At 41.0% G+C, this 24627-nt stretch overlaps 1 protein-coding gene across 11 annotated transcripts in view; it reads right to left on the minus strand.

Moving 5' to 3' along the window:
- Positions 1-24627, minus strand: part of PIGG (phosphatidylinositol glycan anchor biosynthesis class G) — a 102587-nt gene that overhangs the window by 4820 nt on the left and 73140 nt on the right. For 7 of the 11 annotated variants that reach the window (XM_040090227.2, XM_040090226.2, XM_040090224.1 and 4 more), the window contains one exon: positions 20817-20980. The exons of 2 other annotated variants lie outside the window; for them this stretch is intronic. In XM_040090227.2, the coding sequence (XP_039946161.1) occupies positions 20817-20980 (164 nt within the window). Of the gene's footprint in view, positions 1-20796; positions 20981-24627 lie in introns of those variants that run through there. 2 more of the 11 variants (XM_040090231.2, XM_058424096.1) reach the window with 2 other exon arrangements.

Raw genomic sequence — 24627 nt, forward strand, 5'->3', positions numbered from 1 at the left:
ATTATTCCAACTCTACCTATTGCTTGTCAGGCCATACCTGTAGTACTGTGTTCAGTTCTGGTCCCCCACCCACCCAAAAAGACACAGACAGGCTGGAGGGGCTGTAAAAGAAGGACTGGAAAGGATGAAAGAGCTCTGCAACATAACACAGTAGGAGTTAAGTCTCTTCTTCATGGAGAAGGCTCAGGGAGATTTCAGCACAGCATTTGTGTACTTAATTATTTAAAGATGGCAACAAACAATGGAGGTGCTCTTCTCACCAGGTGGTACACAGAGAAAACATAAGGCAATGGGTACAAGTTGCACTGGGAGAGGTTTCGTCTCAGTATAAGAAAGATATGTTCTACAGTGAGAACAATCAAACATGGATACAATCTTGCCATGGATAACATGCTAGATGATCTCGTGGAGGCTCCTCTTCCCAGAAAAGGTTGAACCGGATGATCTTTTAAGGGCACTTCCAACATGTGGTGTTCCGTGGTTCGGTGAAGCAATGCTCTCTCTTCTGCACTGAGGGCAGAGTTGATTCTTTCTTGTACTTTTCCACTACAGTAACTATTTTTAAACTTGTGACTTAAATAAAATAACAGCTCTCTCCTCAAATCACTCCTGCCATCCCAGTAACACACACATTCAAAAAGAATTTGTTAACTTCAAGAAAAGGCAAGAGAAAAAAAGACAGAAAAATCCTAGATAAACACAGAATGACAGTATGTCATGTATAGTCCTATTCACAGCTACCAGAACCAAGCAGTTATGTTGGCCATGGAACAGAGGAGAACAGAAAACTAATGGTGAAAAATGAAAAAATTTGTAAGAATAGTAGGACTAGCCTATACCAGCAAAAGTACAGGTTACATCTAGAAACATTGCTACAATAAAGATGTATGTAAGCAAAGGTCTACAAATATGACCCTCTCTTTCCAGTAGAGTTCTACTGAATGACTCTGCTTCTGCTTGAGCAGCAGCATAAACCAGAGTCCAACATCCTCATGCAGCTCTTGTTAATTTAAGAGAAGAAACAAAGTTGGTACTATGCTCCAATCTGAATAAAGAGGAAGGAATATGCACAGTATTGAAGAGAAAGGGGGTATGCGATAATTTCTTCAGTGCACTGTGTATACTTCATGCACTGTATCAGAATATTGCTCCAAATTTTCTTCACAGCTTTTTCTAGCACAATGCACAGTGTATTCATCTTCAGAGACTCTTTACTCCTTGTGGTGCAATGAGATGTCTTCTGGGTTTACATAAGGATACTCTTACTAAGCCCAAGTGTAACACACTTTTTACTTTTGACACACTTTATAGGAGTGTTAGTAATTCAGCTTTGTGCAAATTACTTTTAAGAACAATATTCAGTATTAGGATAAAGACTGTAGAGCCCACATACTTTCTCTGGAAAACAAAATGGATTACAGCATGATCTGTAAACCCATACCCTAAGATGTCTGCAAAGGATGAGACATTGCTAATACCATTAAATGTAAAAGGAACAGCGCAAAAAAATGACTTCATCTTGGGAAGTAATTAATTGCAAGACCCATCTGATTTTGATGAAGATACCGTGATTTAGTACCTGCAGACCCTCTTCCTCTCTGGACCCTAGCTGAGAAGACAGATAAATCAACACAGGATTTTTCAAGCCATAGTTTTGGTGATACTGTAATTGTAATGGCTCTGAGACAGAAAATGTAAACAGACAGTAAACAACTTCCAGAAGACTGCATATGTTAGGGGAGGGGAGGAGAAGTGAGGGGAGGGGAGGCAAATACAAAGGTGGACAGAATGTGCATGAAGGAAACTACATGTGCAATGGAAATAAGAATAGGAAAGAGGAGAAACTGGTCAAGAAAGTGTGTTGTAATGCATTAAATGGGTTTATATATCATCGGATTTGTAACGTTCCTTTCTATCTGTCCCTGCCCAGCAGTGCCTATCCCTCTCAAACCTAATCCTGTTTCCTCCCACGGATCACTGATTGGGTGGTGCCTCTGGGTCTCGCCTATGGGCCCTGCCCCCTGGGGGAAAAAGCCACGGCAGGTGAGGGGCCAGGACACTCGGGCACCAGTGAGCGACCGGGACAGTCCAGCTAAATGAAGCAGAACATGAGAATAAAGCTGTAAAATCCCAAAAGAAGCCAGGAACAGACCCTCTTCTTTTGCCATCAGCGGCCGTCTGATCTCATGGGGGAGACAACAAAAGTGGGTGGGGGAAGAGCTTTGGAGGGAGAGAGGGGAAGTCAGATGAGCAAAGGTTGTCAGGAGGGGGAGATGACATGCAAGCAGAGGCTGAGAAAGAAGGGAGCACAGAGAAAAGGGAGAGAGGGACATACAGGAAGAAAGCGAGGCAAGGAAAAGAATGGATGGCTGTGGGTGGCATGACAGTGGGAGAGACAAGGATGGAGTAAAGGGAGTGTGAGAGTGATGAGAGGACTGAGGGAGAAGGAGACGAGAAAATGGGATTAAAAAAGAGGGGACAAAAGAGGAACAGAAATGGCAGAGAGAGCAAGCAAAGACAACAATATATGCAAAGGAAAGAAGGAATGTGATAATGAGAATTTCAGAGATTTGAAAAGGAGTATGTGGGATAGACTGACTGAGATCCAAAGAAACATAAATAGAAGCAGAGCAGGACTGGGAGAGGGGGAAAAAAAAAACCACAGAAAAGAGTGAGAAGGGAGTAAAGTGAGTCAGGAAGAGGGGAAGAAAAGCAAAGGTAAGAGAGCAAGAAAGATAGAAGAGTGAGAGGGAAAGGGCAAGCATACGCAGACAGAGAGCAAATGAGAGAAGGACACAAAGAAGAGGGAGCAAGTAAGACAGCGAGTATGAGATGAGGTAAAGAAGGAAAATTGCACAAGAGAAACACAAAACTGCCCAGGGCAGCAAGAAATAGAAGCAAAAGAGGATGTGCATAGGAGAGAGGAAAGCCCTCATATGCAAGAAGAGGGAAAGAGCTTGACAGAAAGAAGAGGCACAAGAGAGAGGGAGCACAAGAAGGAAAAAGAGGAAAAGTGCATGTAAGAGAAAGGGACAGCATGCACATGTGCAAGAAAAGTGCTCAAAATCAAGGGAAAGAATACATAAGAGAGCAGAATTACACAAGATCTATAAGAAACTATAAAGCAGACACGAGAGAGAGTTAGAGGGTGCATGCGTGACGGGGTAGAATGCAAGACAGAAAGTACAAGAGGTAAACATGAGATACAAGGCAAGTCTGACGCAGAGGAAGCACGTAAGATAAGAAGGGAAAGTGTGACTGTTAAAGTGTAAGGCAGACAAAAAGTGAGATGTGTGACATGTAAGACATGAAGTACAGGGGAAAGAGGAGAGCAGGAAAATAGGCAAAGGAAAAAGGGAAAGCATGATGGGACTGCAATTGTAATATGGCACATGACAGAGAAAGGATAAATGTGCCTTAGAGAAAGAAATCGTAAGAAAGGGCAGGAAAGTACATCAATGAGACAGCGATGGTGCAAGAGAGAGGAAATGTATTGTGTGCCATGGAGGAAGGGAAAGCTCACACATTAAAGGAACATTGCATGACAGAAAGGTTAGAAGAGAGAGAGTGCAGAAGAGAAATCAAGACATTATTGGAAAGTGTGAAGAGCATTTGAGAGAAGAAGAGATGTACAGAACAGAGGTAAAATAAGTAAGAGAGGAAAGGAAACATTTCATGATAGGGAGAAAGAGAAAACATGCAACAGGAACTGAAAGAGTTTCAATCAAGAGATAGATGTACAATCAGAAGGAAACTATTTGAGAGGGAAAATAGGCACAAGAGGGGAACATATGTTGATTGAGAAAGACCAAGAGAGTGTAAAAGTGATAAACATTCACAGTAGAGACAAGGGACATGAGCAAACAAGAGGTAAAGTGTGTATGGGAAAGTGGAAGAATCTGTCAGAGAGGAAATACACACAATAGAGCAGGAAAACAAGGAAGAGAAAGCACATGAGAGCGATATGGAAAGTATGTCAGAAAGATGAAAAAGAACAGGGAAAAGGGGCGAAAGCGTACCAAGGACGCACACTGAATGTGTCTGTGGGTGTGACCATATGGGGAAGCCAGAGAGAAAATGAGAGTGTGTGCAAAAGAGAGAGGAAAGGTGCAACAGAAAGAATGAAAAGGCATCCAAGAGGGGAAGATGGATGAAAAAATGAGAAGGAATTTATGTAGAAGATATTTTTATTAAGAATACACATGTGGAAGATCACAAGCATGTGACAGGAGAGCACACAAATGAGACAGAAAGTCTCCCAGACAGCACAGGAAGGGAGGAAAATGGCTGCATAAGGGAGGGAAAGTGTGCCCAAGAGAGGGTAAGTAAAAACAAGAATGAGAGAGTAAGAATAATCAGTAGAGAGGAAGCAGAACACTGTAAGATGGGGAAAGTGTACCAGAGAGGGAAAATACATGCAGAAGAAGGGGGACACAGTATAGAGAGAGAAGGAAAGCATGCATGCAAGGGAGTAAAAACTTGAGAGATGAGGAAACCAACAGTAAGAGTGTAAGGCAGACAGCAAGGGGAAGCATACATAAGGAAGAAAAGTGTGTACAAGGGCAAGCAAGGAAAACTGCTGTAGACCAAAGGAAAAGCACATGCAACAAAGTAAAGGCATGAGAGAGAGAGTATTCTAGGAACTGAAAGCATTAACTAAAAGGAAAGTATATAAAATAAACAGGGATGGAATGAATGAAAGTGAGACAGAAAGCATGAGTAAAAGGAGAAGAGGGGAAGAGAAAGAGCAAGTGAAGGTGTGGACAAGAAAAAGGCAGTGTGCATGAAATTAGAAAAGTACAAGCAATGAGAGACTGGGATACTGTTCAACTGACACTAAATGTGGTCAAGAGAAAGCATTAAAGACCATGAAGTACAAAAGAGAAACAAAATGTGTGAGACAACCCACAATAAATGGGGAAAAAAAAATTTAAGGAGTGCAATAGGGATAGGGAAGTGCATATGCAGAAGAGGAGGAGCCAAGAAAAGCACGGTAGAAAGGGAAGCCCTGTGAGGCAAGCGTGAGAAAGCAAGCAAGAAAGTGACAGAGGGAAGTGTGTGAAAAAGTAAAAGATGGTAAGAGGGTGAAAGATGTCTGACAGGGGGAGCCAAAGGTACAGTAAGTGGGAGGGAAGGGATGTCCAGAGAGGGGTGAAGGAAGTGCAAGGGAGAGGGAAAGACCCCAGGAAAGACGGACTGATGGGGAAGGAGCATGTGGGAGTGACAGAACCTGTGTACGCCAGTGAGTGCCAAGGTGCATGAGAGGCACGAAGAGTAAGGAAGCGAGAGAGGGAGTGTTAAGGGTGAGTTTTGGAGGGAAAGTGAGGGGGCAGCAAGATGAATTAAATTATGGAGGAGAGGAATGCAAAGAGAGAGGGAACTAGCAAGTAGACAGTGAGAGAGTGCTACTGAGTGAGAGACACAGAGGAAGCAGAACCAAGAGTGACAGTATGTGCTGGGGCTAAACTGCAAGTGAGTGGCATGAAACATGCAAGAGAGAAAAATACAAGGTGGCAAAGTGAGACAGCATGATAGAGGGATGAGTGTGGGGAAGATGGAGAAAAACAGGAAATCATATGCGAGAGGGAAGGAAAATGAGAAAGAAAATGAGAGAAGGGAGAAGGGAAAGCAAAAAGAGAACAAAAATCAAAAGGGGCAGCATGAGAGAGAGTGAGGAAAGGAGCACGGGAGGTTGACAGCAAAAGAGGAAGTACAAGCAGAGGAGAGAAGAACTGTGTGCCTTGTACAGCAATGCAAGAAAGGGAGACAGCAGAAGAGCAAAGTAACAGAGAGCAAGGGTGTGCAAGAGAAAGATGACACACACAAATGAGTGAAGGCATGAAAATGAGAGACAGAAAGTAAGAGAAGGGGTCAAAGTGCATCCGAGAGAGAAAATGTGCACTCAAGAGACAGGCCATGAACATTGAGGACAGCAGTAAGAGCATATGACAGAGAGGGAAACATACTGTGAGAGATGTAAAGTTAGAGGAAGTGTGAAGAGCAGCAAGTGGGACAAGGACAGTGAGCAATAGAGAGGGAGGTAGCGTAAGAGGGGGAAAGCATAAGCCAGAGACTGGAAGCACAAGCAAGGGAGAAATCCAGGAGGAAAAACGTGAGAAAGGCAGGAAAGCATGAGAAAGGAGGTTAGTGAGAGAGAAAGACTTGAGACAAGATAAAAAAGGAAACAGTAAAGTACAAGGGAAAGAAAAAACATGAAAGGGAAGCAAAGCATTAGAGAGCAGGCACAAAGCGCATGTCCAAGACAAAAACCACATGCCAGACAATAAAACTGAATGACAGCATGAGGGAAGATATGTGTGACAGCAGGAATATGGATGAGGTGAATATGGGAAAGGAGTGTGATAAAGTACAGGGTGAGCAGAACATGACATCAGTAAACCATGCAAACTTCAGGCGAAGCACACGACAGAGAGAGGCACAGCAGGTGAGAGGGACGCAAATAATATACTGCTGGGAAAGTGTGTGAGAAAGATGAGAAAAGTGACAGAGAGGGTGGGAGTTGAAGAAAGGTAAGGGAGAACTGAGGACAATAAAGAGAATTAGGAGAGAGAGAAAGCTAAAGAGAGGGAGCAAGACAAAGGGATAACAACAGCAAGAGAAAGGGAACAATAACACTAGACAAGACAGAAAGCACAAGTGGCACTGAAAGTGCAAACAGGAAGGGTAATTTTGTGAGACAGAAAGCATGCAAGGGAGGCAGGAAGAAACAGAAAGGAGATTAGTAGTACATGTGAGAGAGGGGAGTGCCAGAGAATGTGAACAGCAAGCAAGGAAAAGCAGAGAGAGAAGTGAATCAAAGCACATGGGAGATAATGTAAGCATGACAGGCAGAATTCATGTGAGAGGGGAAACATGAGAGTGAGGAGGACACATGTGAGAGGGAGGCTGTTGAGACAAGCACAAGGTGCACCACACATGAGTAAAGAGCTCAGAAGAGGAAAAGGGTGTGGGAAACGTGTAAAAGGGAAAGTGTGAGAAAAAAAAAGCTAGAAGTGAAGAGGGAGAGAGGCAAAGCATCAGAAAGGCAAAGAAAACACAGATACCAGAAAGTGGAGGGAGGAAAAGAACAGGTAAAAGTGGAAGCAAGAGGAAAATAAAATCAAAAGAGGGAGGAGTGTGAATGAGGGATGAAGCACACAAGAGAGAGGGATGCAAGGTGAAGAGATTAGAACAGACATTGAGACAGGGAACGACCTGAGAAAGAATAAACATACAGGATAGCAAAGGCACAAAAGAAATGTCAAATGAGAGAGGCAAAGTGAAAGAGAGAAAACACCAGAAAGAGTGAGGAAAGGCATGTCTGAGAAAGAAGACAGAAAGGTGAGATTCATGAGAGAGACGGAATAAAAGATGGGATAAAGGAGACATGTGAACAAGTGTGTCAATTAGAAAGGGAATGTATGTGGGACAATGAAGGGAGACAAGAAAAGGGAAGGGAAAGGAAGTCTGCTGGCAAGCACTAGTGGGGGAGAAGGGCCAGAGAGAGGGAAATGCAAAGCATGAGAGAAAGAAGAACAGCATACCTAAGAGACTGAAAGCATAGGCCAGAGGGAAATCACATCAGGAAAGCAGCAGCAAGTAGAAATAACATCAGAGAGAGGGTAAGTATGCCAGAGAATGCAACTGCATGAGAGAGGGGTGAAGCAAATCCACAAGAGCAGGCAAGCAGGCACAGCAGATACAGTGCACACAAGAGATGAATCATGTCAGATGGGGTGACCAAGACAGGGGGAATGCTTGAAAGAAAAATCTGTAAAAGGGAGAACAAGCACATCAAGGGAGGAAAAGCATGCTTGAGGCTAAGGGGCAAATGAAAGAGACAAAGAGAAAGGGATAACAAGGGCAAAAGAGAAGGATCCTTAGGGAGGAGTAGGGGTAGCAAGCAATGAAAACAAATGGCAAGCAACGGGGGTAGGGAAAGTATGAGCAAGAGATCGCAAGCATGAGCAAGAGGGAAAGTGCACACATCAAAGTAGAAAAATCTGTCTGAGATGGAAAAGCACACAAAGGGGAAGAAAGAATGACAGAGAGAAAAAGAGTGGGAAGAGGGAAGTGCAAAAGAAAGTAACAGCACCCAAGAGATGCAAAGCATGTGACAGAGGGACAAAGGACATGTCAGAAGCAGTGTGAGAGAGGCAAAGAAAGTAAACAAGGAAGACCACATGAGAGAGTGAATGTGAAAGGAAAACATCTGAGATAGAGTAAAAGGAGCGTAAAGAGAGACAGAGTGGGGAAATGGGAATATTAAAGGAGGGACAGAGTGAGGGGGAAGGAAGGGGAGGAAAAAGCAACAAGAGATTGAAAGGGCAAAGTGAGAGAAAGAAGGAGATTGAGAAAGGGGAGAGAGGATAGCATGAAAGAAAGTAGGGAAGCACAAGAGAAAGTATGAAGGAGGAAAGGTATTAGCAGGAGAGAAAGGGATTGTGTAATAGCACGTTACGGGGAGGAAGAGAGAGGAATAAAAAAGGGCGAAAGGGAGAAACAAGAAGCACGTGCAAGGCTGGGAAACTACAAAGAGATGCTAAGTGCATGTGAACAAAAAAAACACCTGAAAGTGGGATAGCTAAGAGAGAAAAAAGCAGACAGCTTGGGGAAAGTATGGGAAAGAGAGGGATTACATGCCAGGGAAATATCATACAGGTGAAAGGTAAGCCAGACACATAGAGAGAGCAAATGAGGAGGGTAATGAGCAAAAATTTTAAAAAAAAAATAATAAAAAAAAAAATATATATATATATATAAAAATCAATCAATCAAGGTGGAGAGAGAGAAGAATGGAGGGGAGTATGGAAGAGAGTGGGTGAAAGGGGGAAGCAAGACTGATATGTGGATAGCAAGGCTTAGCAAGGGCTCATGCAAGAAAAGGAAGAAAATCACAAAGAATAGGAAGCAAGAGCAAAAGGAAAACTGAAAGCAGGAGAAAGGAAAATAGTGTAACAGGGAGAAAGCATGTAACATGAGGTAAGAGACTGGGAATGCAAGACAGAGAAAGAAAATGCAAAAGAGTGAGAAGGAAACACAAGAGAAAAAGAAACATACAAGAAAATCAAAGCACATGAGACACAAAAGCAAAGCATAAGAAAGTGCTGAAGTGTGTGCAAGAAAGTGACAATGCATCCAAGAGACAAAGGGACAGTGGGAAGCATGCTGTGCAGTAAAGGAGGGATAATGAACCAAAGAGAAGGGAAGGCATGAGAAAGAGACTAAGAGTATAAATGAGGGCAATAAAGAACATGTTTCAGAAATGGAAAAGTACACAAGGGATGGGAAAAAACATAAGACGGAGCAGCAGAGCAAAAAGGGAGAGGGCAAGTGAAGCAGAACAAGAAAGAGAAATGCAAAACCCAGGAAAGACGAGGTGGGGGGAAGAGTGTGTCCAACAGAGAAGACAAGCGAAGGAAAGGGTGTGAAGAGAAGGAAAGTGCAATGGGATATACACATATACATACCATGATGATACAACATTCAGAAAGGCAGCTTACATGAGAGAGAAGTGAACCATCTATGAGGTCTAGTGATGTAAAGGGAATGTGTGTCAGGGAGAGGTATAGCTGAAGAGGGGGAAAGGTGAAAGGGAGCAAAAGCACAAGGAAACATGAGTTAGTTGGAACATGTATATGGAAGAGAGAAGAGGAAACACATGAGATGGAGAAAGTGAGAAACCATAAGAGAATAAGCATGCTAGAGGGAGTGCTAGTGAGTGTGAACACATCAGGGAGGTGAGGAAAACAAGCCAGAGAAGAAAAGCACAATCAAGAGAGAAAGCTTAGCAGAAAGTGGGAAAGTAAGTCCAACAGAATGGCAAAGCACATCCGAAAGAGACGGAAAGCATGTCTAAGACAAATGGAAGGCTCAGGAGAGAGTAAGCAAGATAGGGAGGAAGTAAGTAATCGAGCATGAAATAGTGAACAAAGGACAAACAAGAAGATACAAGCATGAGAGCAAGAGTGCATACAAGAAAGTGGAAAATTCTCAGTGACAGAGTAGCATGTGAGTCAAAGATATAGCAAAAGGCATGTTTGAGAGAGAGGTCAAAGGAGGTGGGGGACAAGGCAGTTGAAGACAGAAAATCAAGCAAAACAAGGTGGGTAGAAAGGGCATGGGATGTGGGAAAGGGAATGAGAAAGATTAAAGGGAAAGAGAGAAAAAAGGAAAACAAGAGAGAGGGACAGCAACAGATAGTAAGGAATACCACAGAACAAGAAAGCACAAGTGTGAAGGTGCAAGTAAATGAGGAAAACTGCAAAAGCAGGAACATGTCAGAGAAAGAGAAAAAACCTATCGGAGAGAGAAGGAAAGTACATCTCAGAAAGAAGGGGAATTTGGGGACAGAAGAGAGAAAAATATATAGGGAAAGTGAGAGCAAGAGAAAGAGAAGTCAAAGGGATGACAGCAAGGAGGAAGTGAGGAACACAAAAAAAACAGAAAAGAAACATACAAGAGCATGAACGTCCACAAGAAAATAAAAGAACAAACAAGAGAGAAGCAACATGTGCGTGAGAGGCAATGTATGAGAGAGAAAGCAGATGTGTTTACGTTGTAGGAGCGGGGAGGGGTCTGTGAAAGAGAAAGCTGATCAGAATGGAAGAGAAAGCACATCTACAAGGAGGAGACGGAGTTTCTTTGGGAGGGGGGCAACATGACCAAGAGGGAGGCAAAGGTTGAGAGGTAAGAGAGAATTGACTGAAAAAAGCACACTGCTAAGAGGGAAAACATGGAGAGAAAGAATCAAGTGGAAGACAGAGAAGAATCCAGAGAAAGCCTAAGACAAGCAGAAACAAAGGCAGAAGCTACACAAAGAGATGAAAAATAATAGTGAAACTGGGAGGTCATTTGTGAGGAGAGGAGGGAGAGAAAACCCATCTAAGACAAAGGAAAAGGCCAAGAGACAGTTGGATAGAGAAAGGACGGCAGTGGGATGCTGAGAGCGAGAAACACCAAGCAGTGTAGGAAAAGCGCAAGCAAGGGAATGAAAGCATGAAAGAGAGGGAAAGTGCATGCGAGAACGTGTCAAAGAGGTGGGAAAGCACATGAAGAATAGAGAAAGTGAAAGAGGCAAAGCAAGTGAGAATGTAAAAAGGCAAGCATGGGAATAAAACATCATGCAGGAAGCGAAGTGAGTGGGAGGAAAAACATGTCTGGAAGATGAGAAAAGCTGCAGGGCAGACACACAAATGAGAGATGCCAAGCCCATCTCAGGGAAATGGAAAGGTAGGAGACAGAGCAGAAGAGATGAAGGAAAAGGACAGAAGCCAAAGAGAGATAGATTGATGGGGAAGAGGGAGGCAAAAAGGGATACAGAGATAGAAAATTCAGGAGGGAGAGGAATGGTTGGGCATGGTGATTGAAAAGGAGGAATAGCGAGCAGACGAGAGAAGTATAGTGAGATTGAGAGTGGGACAACTAGTGACACAAGGGGTATAATGAGAGCCAGTAAGCTGCAGTGAGAAAAAGTGCCAGGAGAGAAAAACAGAAAGATGGAAATGCATGAGAGAGAAGAATATTAGACACTATGGAAGAGAGACTAGGATAGTAAAATGCCTAAATCAACACACTGACTGCAAAGCACAAAAGACAAAGCCACAAAATGCCTGAGGGAGACAGAGTGGCAAAGCACACACACAAGAGACAAAGTGCACATGCAGAAGAGGTAAAACATGAGCACAAAACACTGAGGAGAGGCAGAAAGAAAAAGAGGGAAAAAGAAAGGTAAAGCACATGACACAAGAGACAAAGCACAGTTTTGGGAAGGACTCAAGAAAGCTTGAAAGACAGATAGGAAATCTCCAAGAAGGAGGAAATGCAAATTTAAGAGGGAGAAAAGCAGGTTCAACACAAGCCAAGAACAACGTATGGCTGGGGGAAGCTCTATGGATTTAGAAGAAAAATTATAGAAATGGAAAGGACAGAGAACGAGTGGGAAGAGTGAAGAACAAGTGAGACACTGCAAGCTTAGGAGAGGCAGAGTGCAAGCAAGAAAGCTTATCTGTCAAGAGACTGGACAGCATACAATGGGAAAAAGTAAAGGACAAAGAGACAAAGAGAATGAGGGAGGCAAGTCCTAGAGGAAAAGGCATGTGAAAGAAGGTTGGGAGAGAAGATGAGGACCCAGGTAAAAGATTTAGCATGGGACAGAGAAGGAGAGTGCAAGCAATTTGCATTTTAAAGTATTTGGGTGCATATGAGAGCCAACAAATCTGTGAGACATGGGAAAGCATGCAAGAAAGGAGAAAAGCTACAAAAGGGAAAGGAAGATACAAAAAGGAAAAGCAAGAGACATAAGGATGCACAAGATAAAGACACAAGAGACCAAACATGCACAAGAAAGCAAGAGAAGAACAAAGCACATTCAAAGGAGAGAGGGAGAGCATTCGCATGCTTGCAAGAGAGAGAAAGTGCATGAGCAATGAGAGTTGCTTGCATTAGAGGGGGAAGCTGCAAGACGGGAACATGCAATAGAGAAGTGTGCCAGGCAGGGGAAGAGCAGGAAGGTGAGGGAAGCAGGCGAGAGAGAGGGTGAAAAGTATGTGAGAGAAGGGAAGAAGTGGGTGAGAGAAGATGTAAAGAGCACATAAAGCAGGAAGAACACATATGTGAGAAGGAGCAAGCATGACTCGGAGATGGAAAAAATGAGCATGAGAGAAGGGGAAAAGCCACGATGGGGGGTCAGGGAGCCATGAAGTGTGAGTGAGGAAGTGCATAAGGAGGAAAGCTCATGCAGAAGCACAAAACAAGGAGAAGCATGCTTGCAAGGGGTCATAATCATGACAGTGACAGGAGTGCACTGAGGAGGAGAGCAGAAGAGTGGGGAGGCCTTTAAGAGAGAGGTAAGCATAGCCAGGACAGGAAGCACATGCACGAGAGATAGGAAGCACATACATGTGGCAAGTGGGAAAAGTCTTCATGTAAAAGAGGCAGGAAACGCAAACATGAGGGGTTACGACAGAACAGCTATGAGAGACAGGCACAGTGCACAAGAAGGACAAGTGTCTTACAGGATAGGAAAGCAAGAGGAAGGAATAATTGTGGGGGGTGGAGAGAAGACAGGTGTAGCTAGCACCAGAGACAAAGAGAGAGACTGACACAGTGAGAGAGGAGCATGAACAGAGGTATTAAATCATATCCAGGTGCCTCAGTTTGACTGGGACACTACCTGTGCATAAATAAATATTTACTCTTGCCATTCTATGCTTTCCATCTTGGTCTCTCTCCTCAGTCTGCATGGAGCAGTCCTGTCTGGATGCAACTGTGAGAGGGAGAGAGGTGATGCACACGCAATTGAGAAAAAGTATGAGAAACAGGTACAAAGTGTGTCCAAGAGAGAAGAGAAGTTTGGGGCAGGGTGATGTGGTTGTGGCAAGAGGATAACAAGAAAGGATAGAGAAGATACCAAACAAGCTAAAGAAACGGATATAGAGGAATGAGAGGAGAGAGAGCAAGCAAGATATAATGGAAGGACAGTGAGTCAGAGACAGCAGGAAAGTAGACAGGAAAACAAAACTTCATTTTAAGGCAACACCAAGCTTCACAGTGTTTCATCTACTATTGGCAGGGTTAACTAATCAAAATTTTCTTATGTGGCAGTGTAGAAAAATTTAATCCCTTTCATACAAATTTACTAAAATTCCAGTTATTGCAGAATGATGTGGTTTTTTGAAAATAACACACTGCACAACCAACTATTATCCTGTAACTTTGAGGAAAGTTAGCTTTCCTCTGTTAAGTTCCAGCAACCATAGTTTAGTAACAACAGGAAGGACTACTGTAAGTTATTTTCGGACACAAAACTTAACCAACCTTTCATTATTATATTTTCAGCTTTTCAAGTCCTGTTAGAATCCCGCTAACAGTTTCTGACTAGATTGTCATTATTCTCTGAGGATACTCTGCATGCTTACCACTGGAACACAAAATTTCCCCTAGATTACTCATGTCCAGCATGGTTAATACTGACTGTCTTAATATATTCAATAAGCTTTGCATGTATTAACATTTAATGAACTCTTTTGTGTAAGCAACATTGGGAAATCTAATCATCAGGATGGCAGAAAAATACTCTTTTACAACACAGAGGTTCCAAACAAAAATAAAGAACAAATACTGCACCCTTTTGTACAGCAAAGCGGTACTGCATACCTGGACTGTAGGTAGTTGCAGGTCTAAAGACTGGATGAGAACTGTCAACTCAGCTATGTGCTCTTGAGCAAAAGTCACATGAAAACAAGAAGCACAAGAGGCAGAAGACAATGTAACCATGGCAACCTCAAATCAGAGCTTGGGCAGAAATAAAAAGTATTTTCAGAACCTTTTCAATTCAGTATTATCCACAAAGAAAAAGTGATAGACCATTTAAATTAAGAAGTATAGCTGATGTTACTCAAAGTGGTCTCTACCTAAGACTGCAGTTCTGTCAATGAGAACAAATCTCATAGCAATTGCAATAAATAGTAAGACCATTTAAAAACCAAGTGAATAAGTGTCAATGATTTGGGCAGTAGCTAGCAGACTGGAGGACAAGTTCTCAATTAGGGCCATCAGTCATGGAAAGCAAGCCTCATGTTGGTTATGCTAACTCTACCAAAAATTAGATAATAGTATTTTAAGTTCCAAATCTATTTAGATGCTTACTTTTATCTACAGAAAGCATAAATAACCTAACCTACCCCAAATCTGTGTATTCATAAATTCTGTGCACACAGCTTTTCTTAATATTTACATAGAAAGTGCTTCAGCTCCTAAAACTGATCCACAGAGCAAAAGGCTGATACTTATTCTGCAAATGGCCTTGAAGCAACTTGTTATTTGCTTGTAACAGAGAGAACCCTACTTTGCTGATCACTTTCCAATTAGAAATACTGAGAGTCACGGCTGACGGAAGTCTCATAGGAAATGTCAGTGTCTCAACAACATGAAAAAGCAATGAATGAAGAGGTATCTATCACAGAGCAGTAACAAAGTCCAAGAGAAATCTTCAGCCATCTCTACAATGACAGCATCTCAGGAAAAATCTAAGTGAGTAGAATACTCTTTCTTCCAGCTTGTGGCAATAAAAGCCCAGCCCAGTTTCAGCCAATCACTTCCAGATTTCCACATATATCAACAATCAAGTAAATTACATCTGTATTTCTTTTTATTTATTTAGAGAATGAGACTGCTGGCAGTACAATGATAACAAGTATTACACTTTTAGAGAATGCAGCACCATGTACTCTTAGATGACAACATTTTTTTCAGCTTTAGTTAACCTAAGTAACAGAGAATGGAACTAAACAGAAGAATTAAAAACTACTTGTATAAAACATTGAAGGGTTCAGTGGATAATGTTTGGATTGTCCTTCGTCTTTGAGGAGGGCTCCACTTTCTACTTAGGACTCAAAAAAGGTATATTGAAACACTCAATGCATGTTCAGCTTACTTCAGAAGGAAAAATGATTAATGTGTTAACATGGGTAGTGAACAGGGGACTCAATCAATGAAACACACTAGGCTGAAGATGGCAAAAGCTGACATTGACTGCTGAAATTCCTTTAGCTAGCACATCCTCCTAATTCTGTTTATATCAGCATTATAAAATAATTCAGAGCAAAATTTAAGTTTGCTGTGCCAGAGTTCTACATTAACAAAGTCAAGGCATAACGTTAAAGTTATGCAACTATTAACAGCCTCCGGTTGGGGATGCATCCATTTTTGTTATCTGAAAGACATTTGCTAATGTGAAAGCACTGTTACAACTTTTGATATCTGTGGAACAAAAACTAATAGGCATGCAGGCTTCCAGTGCTAGGAAACACCCACCAGTTCACCCTGACAGCTAACTTACTAAACCAACTAAAACACAGATTTCAATGTGCTGGTAATCTGAGAACTATCATGATGCCTAACTGAAGGGTGGTAATTACACAACACTGTGAACACCACCCACATGACAACTTTGTTTGGGTAGGAGCTTGGAAACTGAATCCATCTGGAGTGTACTGCACAGTGAGGTCATATAATATAGGTCAAATTTTCCAGCATCATGGCCCTTTTCTAGTCAAAAGGACCCACAACCCCAAATTCAGATCAGAGCAATAGAGTGGTTATTGTAAAAACTACCTTTTAGATGAACCAGGCGCTCACAGAAATTTATGCAAGTCACACACAGAACACTTGGTTAAGTTGAGGCATCAGTTTAATCAGTACTCCCCATCTCAAAAATAGTTTCAAGAGTTATTGCACAGTTTCCATGGAGACTGAATCTAAAGAGTTCTTTCTATTTCTGTCTGTGAAAATCCCTTCACATTTATGCTGCCAAGTTTTTCAGGAGAGCCTGAAGGATTAGAAGTGGCAGTAATATCCATGTTAGTGTCTATCACATGCCACTTAATTATTTTAGAAACACATTTACCTTTCCATTTGAGAAGAATATCTTATAGCTTCATGAGTTTGTTCAGATGAAAGCAAATTATTTAAGGCCTTCCAACTACATTTCCACAGCAAATGTACTACCTGAAAATCCCCTTATCTTCTATTCCACCTTATCAGACCAGCAAAATCCATATGGGCTACATGTATCTAATGCACTTTCATCTCACATGTAGGCTTTTAATGTCTCTCGTCACATCTCCACAGGCAAACTGATGCAGCCCACGCTAGGAAAAGTGGACATTCAAGTGAACTGAAAAACTAGTGAGATGCTGCAGAAATTCCATCTGAAGGCTAGTGATCAACCACAGGATGTCACACAGGGGCCAGTACTGCTTAATGTCTTCACTAATGAACTAGGCGATGGGGCAGTACCCCCTCAGCAAGTCTGCACACAATACAAAACTGAGAGGAACAGTCTGTGCAGGAGCTGGGTCTGAAGACGGGTCTGCTATTACTCAGGGGCATCTTGACAGGCTGGAGAAATGGACTGACAAGAAACTCAAGATGTTTAATAAATGGAGATGCCAAGTTCTGCACCACGCACCAGAACAGGCTTGGGGCTGACCATCTGGAAAGTAGCTAGGTAGAGGAAGACATACGTCATTCCTGCTGGACAAGTTGACCATGAGCAAGCAATGTTCCCATGAACCAACCCAGGGCTGTAGTGCAAAAAGTGGGGACAACAGGTTGAAGGAGGTGATCTTCCCCCTCTGTGGAGCAGTTGTGAGATCACATCTGGGGTTCTGGATCCATTTTTGGGGTCCCCAGTACAAGACAGACACAGCTGTAGTGGAGCAAATACACTGAAAGCTCACAAAGATGTCTCAGGGACTGATGCATCTGACAAAGGCTGAGAAAGCAGGGACTGTTTAACCTTGAGCAGAGAAACTTTGGCATGATTCTCACCAATGTTCATAAATGTCTCATGGGCAGAAGTAAAGAAGATGTACTCAGACTCTTATCACTGGTGCTCAGCAAAAGGATGAATGATAAACAACAAATTCCCCTTAAACACCAGTGATTAAGAGTTTAACTCCAGGTGCTGCCATATGCTGGAACAGGTTGCTCAAGAAGACCCTGGAATACCTCTGCTTGCTCTGACTGACTCTCCTTTGTGCAGGAGGGTTGGACTCCTGACTTAAGCATTCTGTGGCTTCATAAATGCAAATTGCCAAAAGAGGGAAGGGTATGTGTGCATATTTGCCCCTAGGCAGTGATGCCCAATGCAATGCAGCTTTTAAGAATTTCAGCAAGAAGTTCTGGTAAACCAACCCAACTGATGCAGCTGTAAATTACATGGGCTCTGCTAAGTGGCTGAAATAAACAAAGACAGCCCTGGAGTCAGGCTTTCCTATCCAAGCCAACCTCGTCAGATGCAGCAGCACTTAAACAGATTGCAGAAGGCAAGGCTCTTCACTAATAATGACACTGCTGAGTGGTTCTGGGCCCATCTTCAACTTGCTCTCAGGACCACATCAAAAAGTAGGGGTTTGAATTCCACTGACCAAGGCACATTGCTATAAAGAAATTAATAAGAAGCTTTTATAAAGAACATCCTAAAGCATCTGTCACTTCTTTTAAGAAAAGTTCAGTCACCCATACACTTAAGAAAAACATGAAGCATCTGACCCCCTGCCTTTTCAGCTTTGGTTCCAAGGAGTAACAAGCAAGTAATAAGAGTCATTTGGACAGCAACGGCAAAGCACAAGAGTAAAATAAAAAAGCATACAGACCAAGATCTGAGAAGATTAACATACCAACTTAAGCAAGTCCCAGCAGCTAGAGATTCCAGTCCATACTTATGTACTGTTTCATTGAGGAAACAGCCTTACCAGTTGACCCAAATGGACCTTAAAATGGCTACAGACACAAGCTGCTTGATGGAATTCACTTACATAAGTGATGTGGGTGTTACAGGCCATAGCTACCCATCTGACAGCAGGTTAAGCCAGCACTGTATCTGGCAACACTACTAACTGACATTTAATCTGTAAAAAATTAACCAGGAAAACATCAGAACAACAACCAACACTACTGAAGAGGCATGTTATTTGAAGCAATATAAAACAAGTACAGATACTCAAAGATTTTGTCACTAGAAGTTTTTATCATTTTTTTAGAAGAGCTTTCCAAAAACATGCTGTAAGTTATCATTTTCTCTTCATTGTATGTTAGTGTTCATCACAGCCTGCAGTCTAGGTTTTAAACAATAACACTGCAGTTCTTTAAATTATGGGAGCTGATTTTTTTCCTCCCCTTTCCCCAGACAATGTCAATTAGGCAGTGTTCTCTGCTCGGCTCAAGCTGAAGCAAAAAGTATCAGTTCCAAAGGGCCTACAGTGTAACAATAAAGAATGGAGAGCTGGACCGAAAAATAATAATAATAAAAAAAATCCACATTGTAGAAACACATATGTGAACAGTTAAATGGCACAATTCTATTTGAAACATCTCAGCAGAGGTATAAAGGAATTGGGAAAATCAGACCATTCACAGAATGCAAGCAATATCCAGATTCATGGGTCACATATTTACCAGAAAGCAAGTGGCAGCACTTTTTATATGTACATGCTCACTCTTTTCTTATATACAGCTGAAAGAATGGAGAAAACTTGAAGAGTTTGGATACTGGAAAAATGTATTGATTGACCAAAGCAGTAACAAGCTAAACTGGGGAGCATTAGAAACAGAGTTAAAACTCAGTTTGGTGTCAAGTCAGCAGGTAGTAAGGAAAATTCAAGAAAAGGGATTTCTAAAGTTACACAAATCAAGACATCAATAATTAGTGGACTCCACATCTACTCCTCCTGAAGCAAAATAATACCAGAATGGAGAAAAGCCTGTCTTTCAGAAGTATTATACTCAAACACCAGTACTTAGACTATATCAACCTATGTAAGACCAAAGACAACCTCAGGGTAGCTGGCCTCAGACTAAGAGATAAGGTTCTACAGTGAGTCTCAATTTATACTAAGGAGTACATGAGTAGATCAATACAATGGCCCAGCACTGGTCTGCATAAATCCACAGCAACCAAGCAGAGACTGCTCGACACCTTTAGAGAGACATGTAGCAAACAGGCAGATCGGTGAAAAAAGGTTAATCACTGTGAATACCTGTCAAAAGAAGCCTGTTAATCCAAAACAACAGACACAGTGTGCAGAAATTTAGTCTGCTAGAACATGTCCCTCCTAGCTAAAAACCTCCACTGGTCTGTGCAGCTTGGTCAGCTGGTGATTCCATCTCCTTACACCCTTAATGAACACAACCAAGCCAACACAGGTACACAGTTTTGGGCATAGCCCAAAAGAAAGAAGAAAAAGGAGAAGAGAGAAGCCAGGGAAAAAAAAATCACTGACAAGGTGAGACCAGATGACACTGTGTAGATAAAAGGGAGTCAGAGGTTTACAGAGGTTGACAATGCGTAAGGCAAAAAGCTGTGATAAACCAAATACTGTCTAAAATCCCACCTGCCAAGCCTACTGCAGTTATTTTCTTCATTACTAAAAAAATATAAGTAAATTTAGATTCCACAGATAACAGAGAAAAGACTCTGAGCTGGTAAGAACTGAGTCACTGTCAAATGTTAATTTTGTGAAAATATGTCAAGTTTTGGCATTTGTGCATTGATATGATATGATATGATATGATATGAATTTACAACTCCCCTATTTCAACATATTGTATCACTCAGTTTAAATACCTTGAATGATGAGTTAAAAGCAATTTCAGAGAGTCCAATCGAATTTTATATGCACACTCTTAAATTACATTAGTGTTTTACAACTGTCTTCTTAAAATTCCAATGCATTAATTCATTTTACTTTAACTCATCCACCATACAAGATACCCAGAGAAGTACAAATATTTTAGCTACAAATGACTGCAATAACCAGTAACATACAATAATATTAGTATGTTTTATCTATATATAAAAGCTTGCATGTCACTATGTCAAAAAGGACATTCAAAGAACATCATGTTAGTTAAGTTTGAGTTCTATTATAATGCTTTAAAAAGGCCTTTGCAGGTCTCTAACTTAAGAGGTTTCAAGAAAAAATGTTTTTAGGCACTATATGCTGTCCAAAAAAAAAAAAAAAAATTAAGTTATGTAGCTCAGCAAACGGAGAACTCATTAAGAAACAAAATTAGTAAAACATACATGTGTATTCCCAGGGAAAAAATTCTGCAGATAAAATAGAAGTGGAAGAGTTAGGTGATACAAACTTACGATGAAAAAAGTAACATGCGTGTTTTTTAGTACAAAACTAACTTTCAGGGGAAAAGATTATGTGAACAAAAAGTTTTTTGAAAATATATACACTTAATGGATGGTATTTATATATGTAGTGCTTAGAGGAGCATTACCTTATTTCCAAACTGATTACCTGCTAACTTCAGAACTCAAGTAGCACAGCAGATGGATGGCCCAAAGGAAAGGTCCCGCATATGTTGCAAATGCTGTGAGGAAGATAGCTGGTAACTCCATATAGCTGTCTAGCCCCACAAAACCTGCAGAAATGTCCACAGTAGCAATACTATTTGAATTCCCCTGAAAAGAGTGGATAACATAGTAAATATCCAAATAGCTCCAAAGATACAGTTAGAATACATTAGAATAATATTAATTATTGCACCCATTAAAGACTTACTCTTTAAATTGCTTTACAGTACAACCATATTTTTTACATCTGAATTTCAATAAAACAGCTTACCAAACAAATGCTTTCAATTAGAATTTACAGATTAACAAAGGCATAAACAGCATGCTATTTTGCAAGTCTTATTTTGTCTGCAAATTACCATGCCTACTGTTTAATAAGCTACATTTAAAAAAAAAAAGAAATTAAAATAAACAGCTACACTTGCTGATTTCAGACACATTAATGAAAAAGTTGCATTTTTCATCAGACAAGGTTCAAACACAAGATTTTAGGTCTGGTGTCTAAAATTACACCAGGAAATAAATATTTTTTGCCCTTAGAGACAGCAGGACTCTAATTTAGAGCTGAAATGGAACACTACATCGCCCACCTGCCTGCCTCATGGCACAAGTTCCTGCATGTAAACAGATTAAGACAAGCAAATTTAGAGATGTTTTTCCTTCCCAAGTTTCTGTACCACATAAGATTGCATTGAAATAGACCAGAAGTCAGTCTAGATAGCCTGAATCATCAATAAAAAGCATTTAAACCTACTAAGAGAAAAACAAAAGGAACATACAACAACTGAAGTATCAAGAGCTGTCAAGGTCTGGTATGTTTTACCAAGTTTTTTTTCCCAGTGACCAGGACCACTAAATAACAAGGAACAACGTAAAATTGAAGGAAGTGTTGTCCACTGAAAATCTGAAAGTACTTTAATCAAATACCTAAAGTAACAAACACATCCTATGATTAAGGCAGAATACTTCTTCAATTAACATAGGTTATAATTAAGATAAGTTTCCTCAGACTAGTGAGAAAGCTCTCAGATATTCTTGCTGTACCTTGAGAAACCAATCGGTTTCTACAGCACTGATATTCTAACAGCCATCAAACCCTCTTTTTCCACCCACAGATTCCCAGAACAACATTAATGTAAGGACTGTCACCACCAACAGCCTTAGACTCAATCCCAGCAGAACATATGAGGAGTGGTGGCCTGTCAAACCTGACCTTAGTGACTGCAGTCCTCTTGAACTGCAAGTTACCCCAGCAAGGAAGTGCTACCATCAAATACACGCTTCTGTCACAAAGCCCAGAGCACACAGGGAAGTACAAAAGACAGGCAGCTTTTTTAGGTATGTAACTAACTAGGCACCAGCAAAAATACCTGTTCTTGAGACAGCTCTAAAATCTAAGGGAAAAAGGCATCTGTATCGATGGAACTATGCAGAGCTCATTATAAGTAGTCACTGTCCCCATCAATCTCACCATGAAGATATCCCCAGAATGTAAGGGGAGCTTGAAGCTGTAAGAGATATGGCATGGATTTTACCCAGATATCATACAGTAGAAAAATCTTGATTTATGACTGTTAGTCTCCCTCATTTTGACTTTCATCATGCATCCTTGTAATAAATCATTGCACCAGTATAATCAATTATTGTTATGTATTTAGTGCAATGTCCAGCAATGCCACGAGCAAAGCAGAGCACATTAACTGATGATAAGCAGCAAAAAAAAAAAAAAAAAAAAAAAAAAAAAAAAAAAAGCATGTCTGTGCCCTAGAACCTGGATTATGAGACTGGAAAAGCAAGCTGTAAAATAAGGTTACTCCTCTGGTTTAACAGGCATATCCTGGTTAGAGCTCATGGCAAGAGCAGAAAGCTAAGAGTAGCACTTTGAGCACTGAGCAGGGTGCTCCTTCCCAACAGAATAGAGTTTGACAGGGACAGGTAGGGAGGGAACCTACTCTCGTTTCCTCCAGTCCCTGTACACAGCAGCAGGACTTTTGCCCACCACATCTACTTATTTTTCATTCCCCTTCTCCTCTGCATGATGAGTACAGAGTGGAAAAGCTGAGACATCAAGAGATCCTTCCTGCTCATGTCATGAGGAGTTGAAAGAATCTCTTTACGCTGTTTAATCCACATGCACATGGTTGATCTTTGGCATGTTGGGGCAACTCCCCATGCCAGTGTATGAGAGAAGAAGCAAGAATAAATGCAGTGCTGCAGTGCATGTCACTTGTCCTGCAGAACCAGTGCAGGCAAAAATTTGTACTTCCCATTGGAAGGTAATCAGGACAAGTAAGGGACCTGGAAGAAGGAACAGGTTCCCCTTCTCCTCAGCTCCCCGAGTCTCTTCCCCACAGGACTCATTCCATCTGTTTAAAATTGACATTGTTTAAAGTGACATAGCTGTAGAACATGGATGCACACATTTGGATCACATACAACTGCAATCACACTGCGAAGTGTCCAAACATCTTACTTCTACCCTGAATCTACTGAGCCTCAAAGATAATACTGCAGCTGTTACTACTGGAAGAGCCCTGGTGAGTAGTAAGAAGCATTTTTTCTTCACATTAGGCATCTTTCTCCAAGACAGATTCATGTATTTACACTAAATTTTCATAGCTGTAAATTCTAATACTCCACACAATAAATACCTGACAATTCAGAGTGCCTCCTCTTATTTTAACATATCACGCTAGTATTTCAGAAAAGATGCCCAGAAAGATTCTGCTGTCTCCAGACAGACCTTGGAGGTTTCAAGACCCTTCACCATCTCCTTTGACCTCACAGCTGATGCTGTTCTGAAAATGGGAGTGAACTGCAGGCCTTTCCAATGTAAATTACCCTACAATACTTTGAAATTACAAGAAAAAGTTAAAGTCACTTTAAAATGTCACTCAGTCCCATCTCTTTACCTAATGGTGAGACAAATTAGATATAAATTATTCTAAAAATGTATAAACCTATTCTGGTTTCCTCCAGTGATAAAAACCACCAGAAACTGGAACTGTATTTTCTTTCTCCCATTCCACAGATATACTGCTCTAAGCATGGCAACAAAATCCTACTAATAAATAAATACACAGAATTTTTGTTCATTTATAAGCTTTCATGCAAGGAAACTAATATTTTTAGCAATATTTACTGCAAAATAATTTTTTTAGGAGCTGGTTTATTAAAGAGAAACAACCAAGTTACTTATTTCTATTCTCACTGCATTTTAAGGACAAATAGTAATGATAAAGATACAACATACTTCTGGGAAATGACTGCTGAGTTATGAGAGGGGACAACTCAGGGATTAGGAGAAAACAATCAATTATTCAAGATTTTTGAAAAATTCATCAAGAGATTCTCAAGCTTGCAATAATAACCTGATAAATAAGTAGCATTCTGACTAAATGTATTAATTTCATCTATTTTTGACAGTACTGGAGTATTTTAAAACGTTGCTTCACTTTATCAATTCACACAAAGTGGTAAGTAAAACAAAGACCTTCATTACTAAAACAAGACTAGAAAACGAATTGGGTTTACCCAGCTCCACATTAGTAACACAGCACTTTATCCAGACAATCTCTAAAAACCTGCAAGCACGAAGACTCCACAACCTGTGTGAGCAACCTTTTCCTCTGCTTACTATTCAAAAAGATCTTGCTAAAATGCGGAAAAAATGACATCACACATAGTCTTCCCATTTAATTTACAAGTATTTAACAGATTTGCCTTTTAGATCCAAATTGCCAGAGAGCATAAAG

The sequence above is a fragment of the Hirundo rustica genome, chromosome Z (genome assembly GCF_015227805.2).
Source record: "Hirundo rustica isolate bHirRus1 chromosome Z, bHirRus1.pri.v3, whole genome shotgun sequence".
NCBI classification, from domain to species: domain Eukaryota; kingdom Metazoa; phylum Chordata; class Aves; order Passeriformes; family Hirundinidae; genus Hirundo; species Hirundo rustica.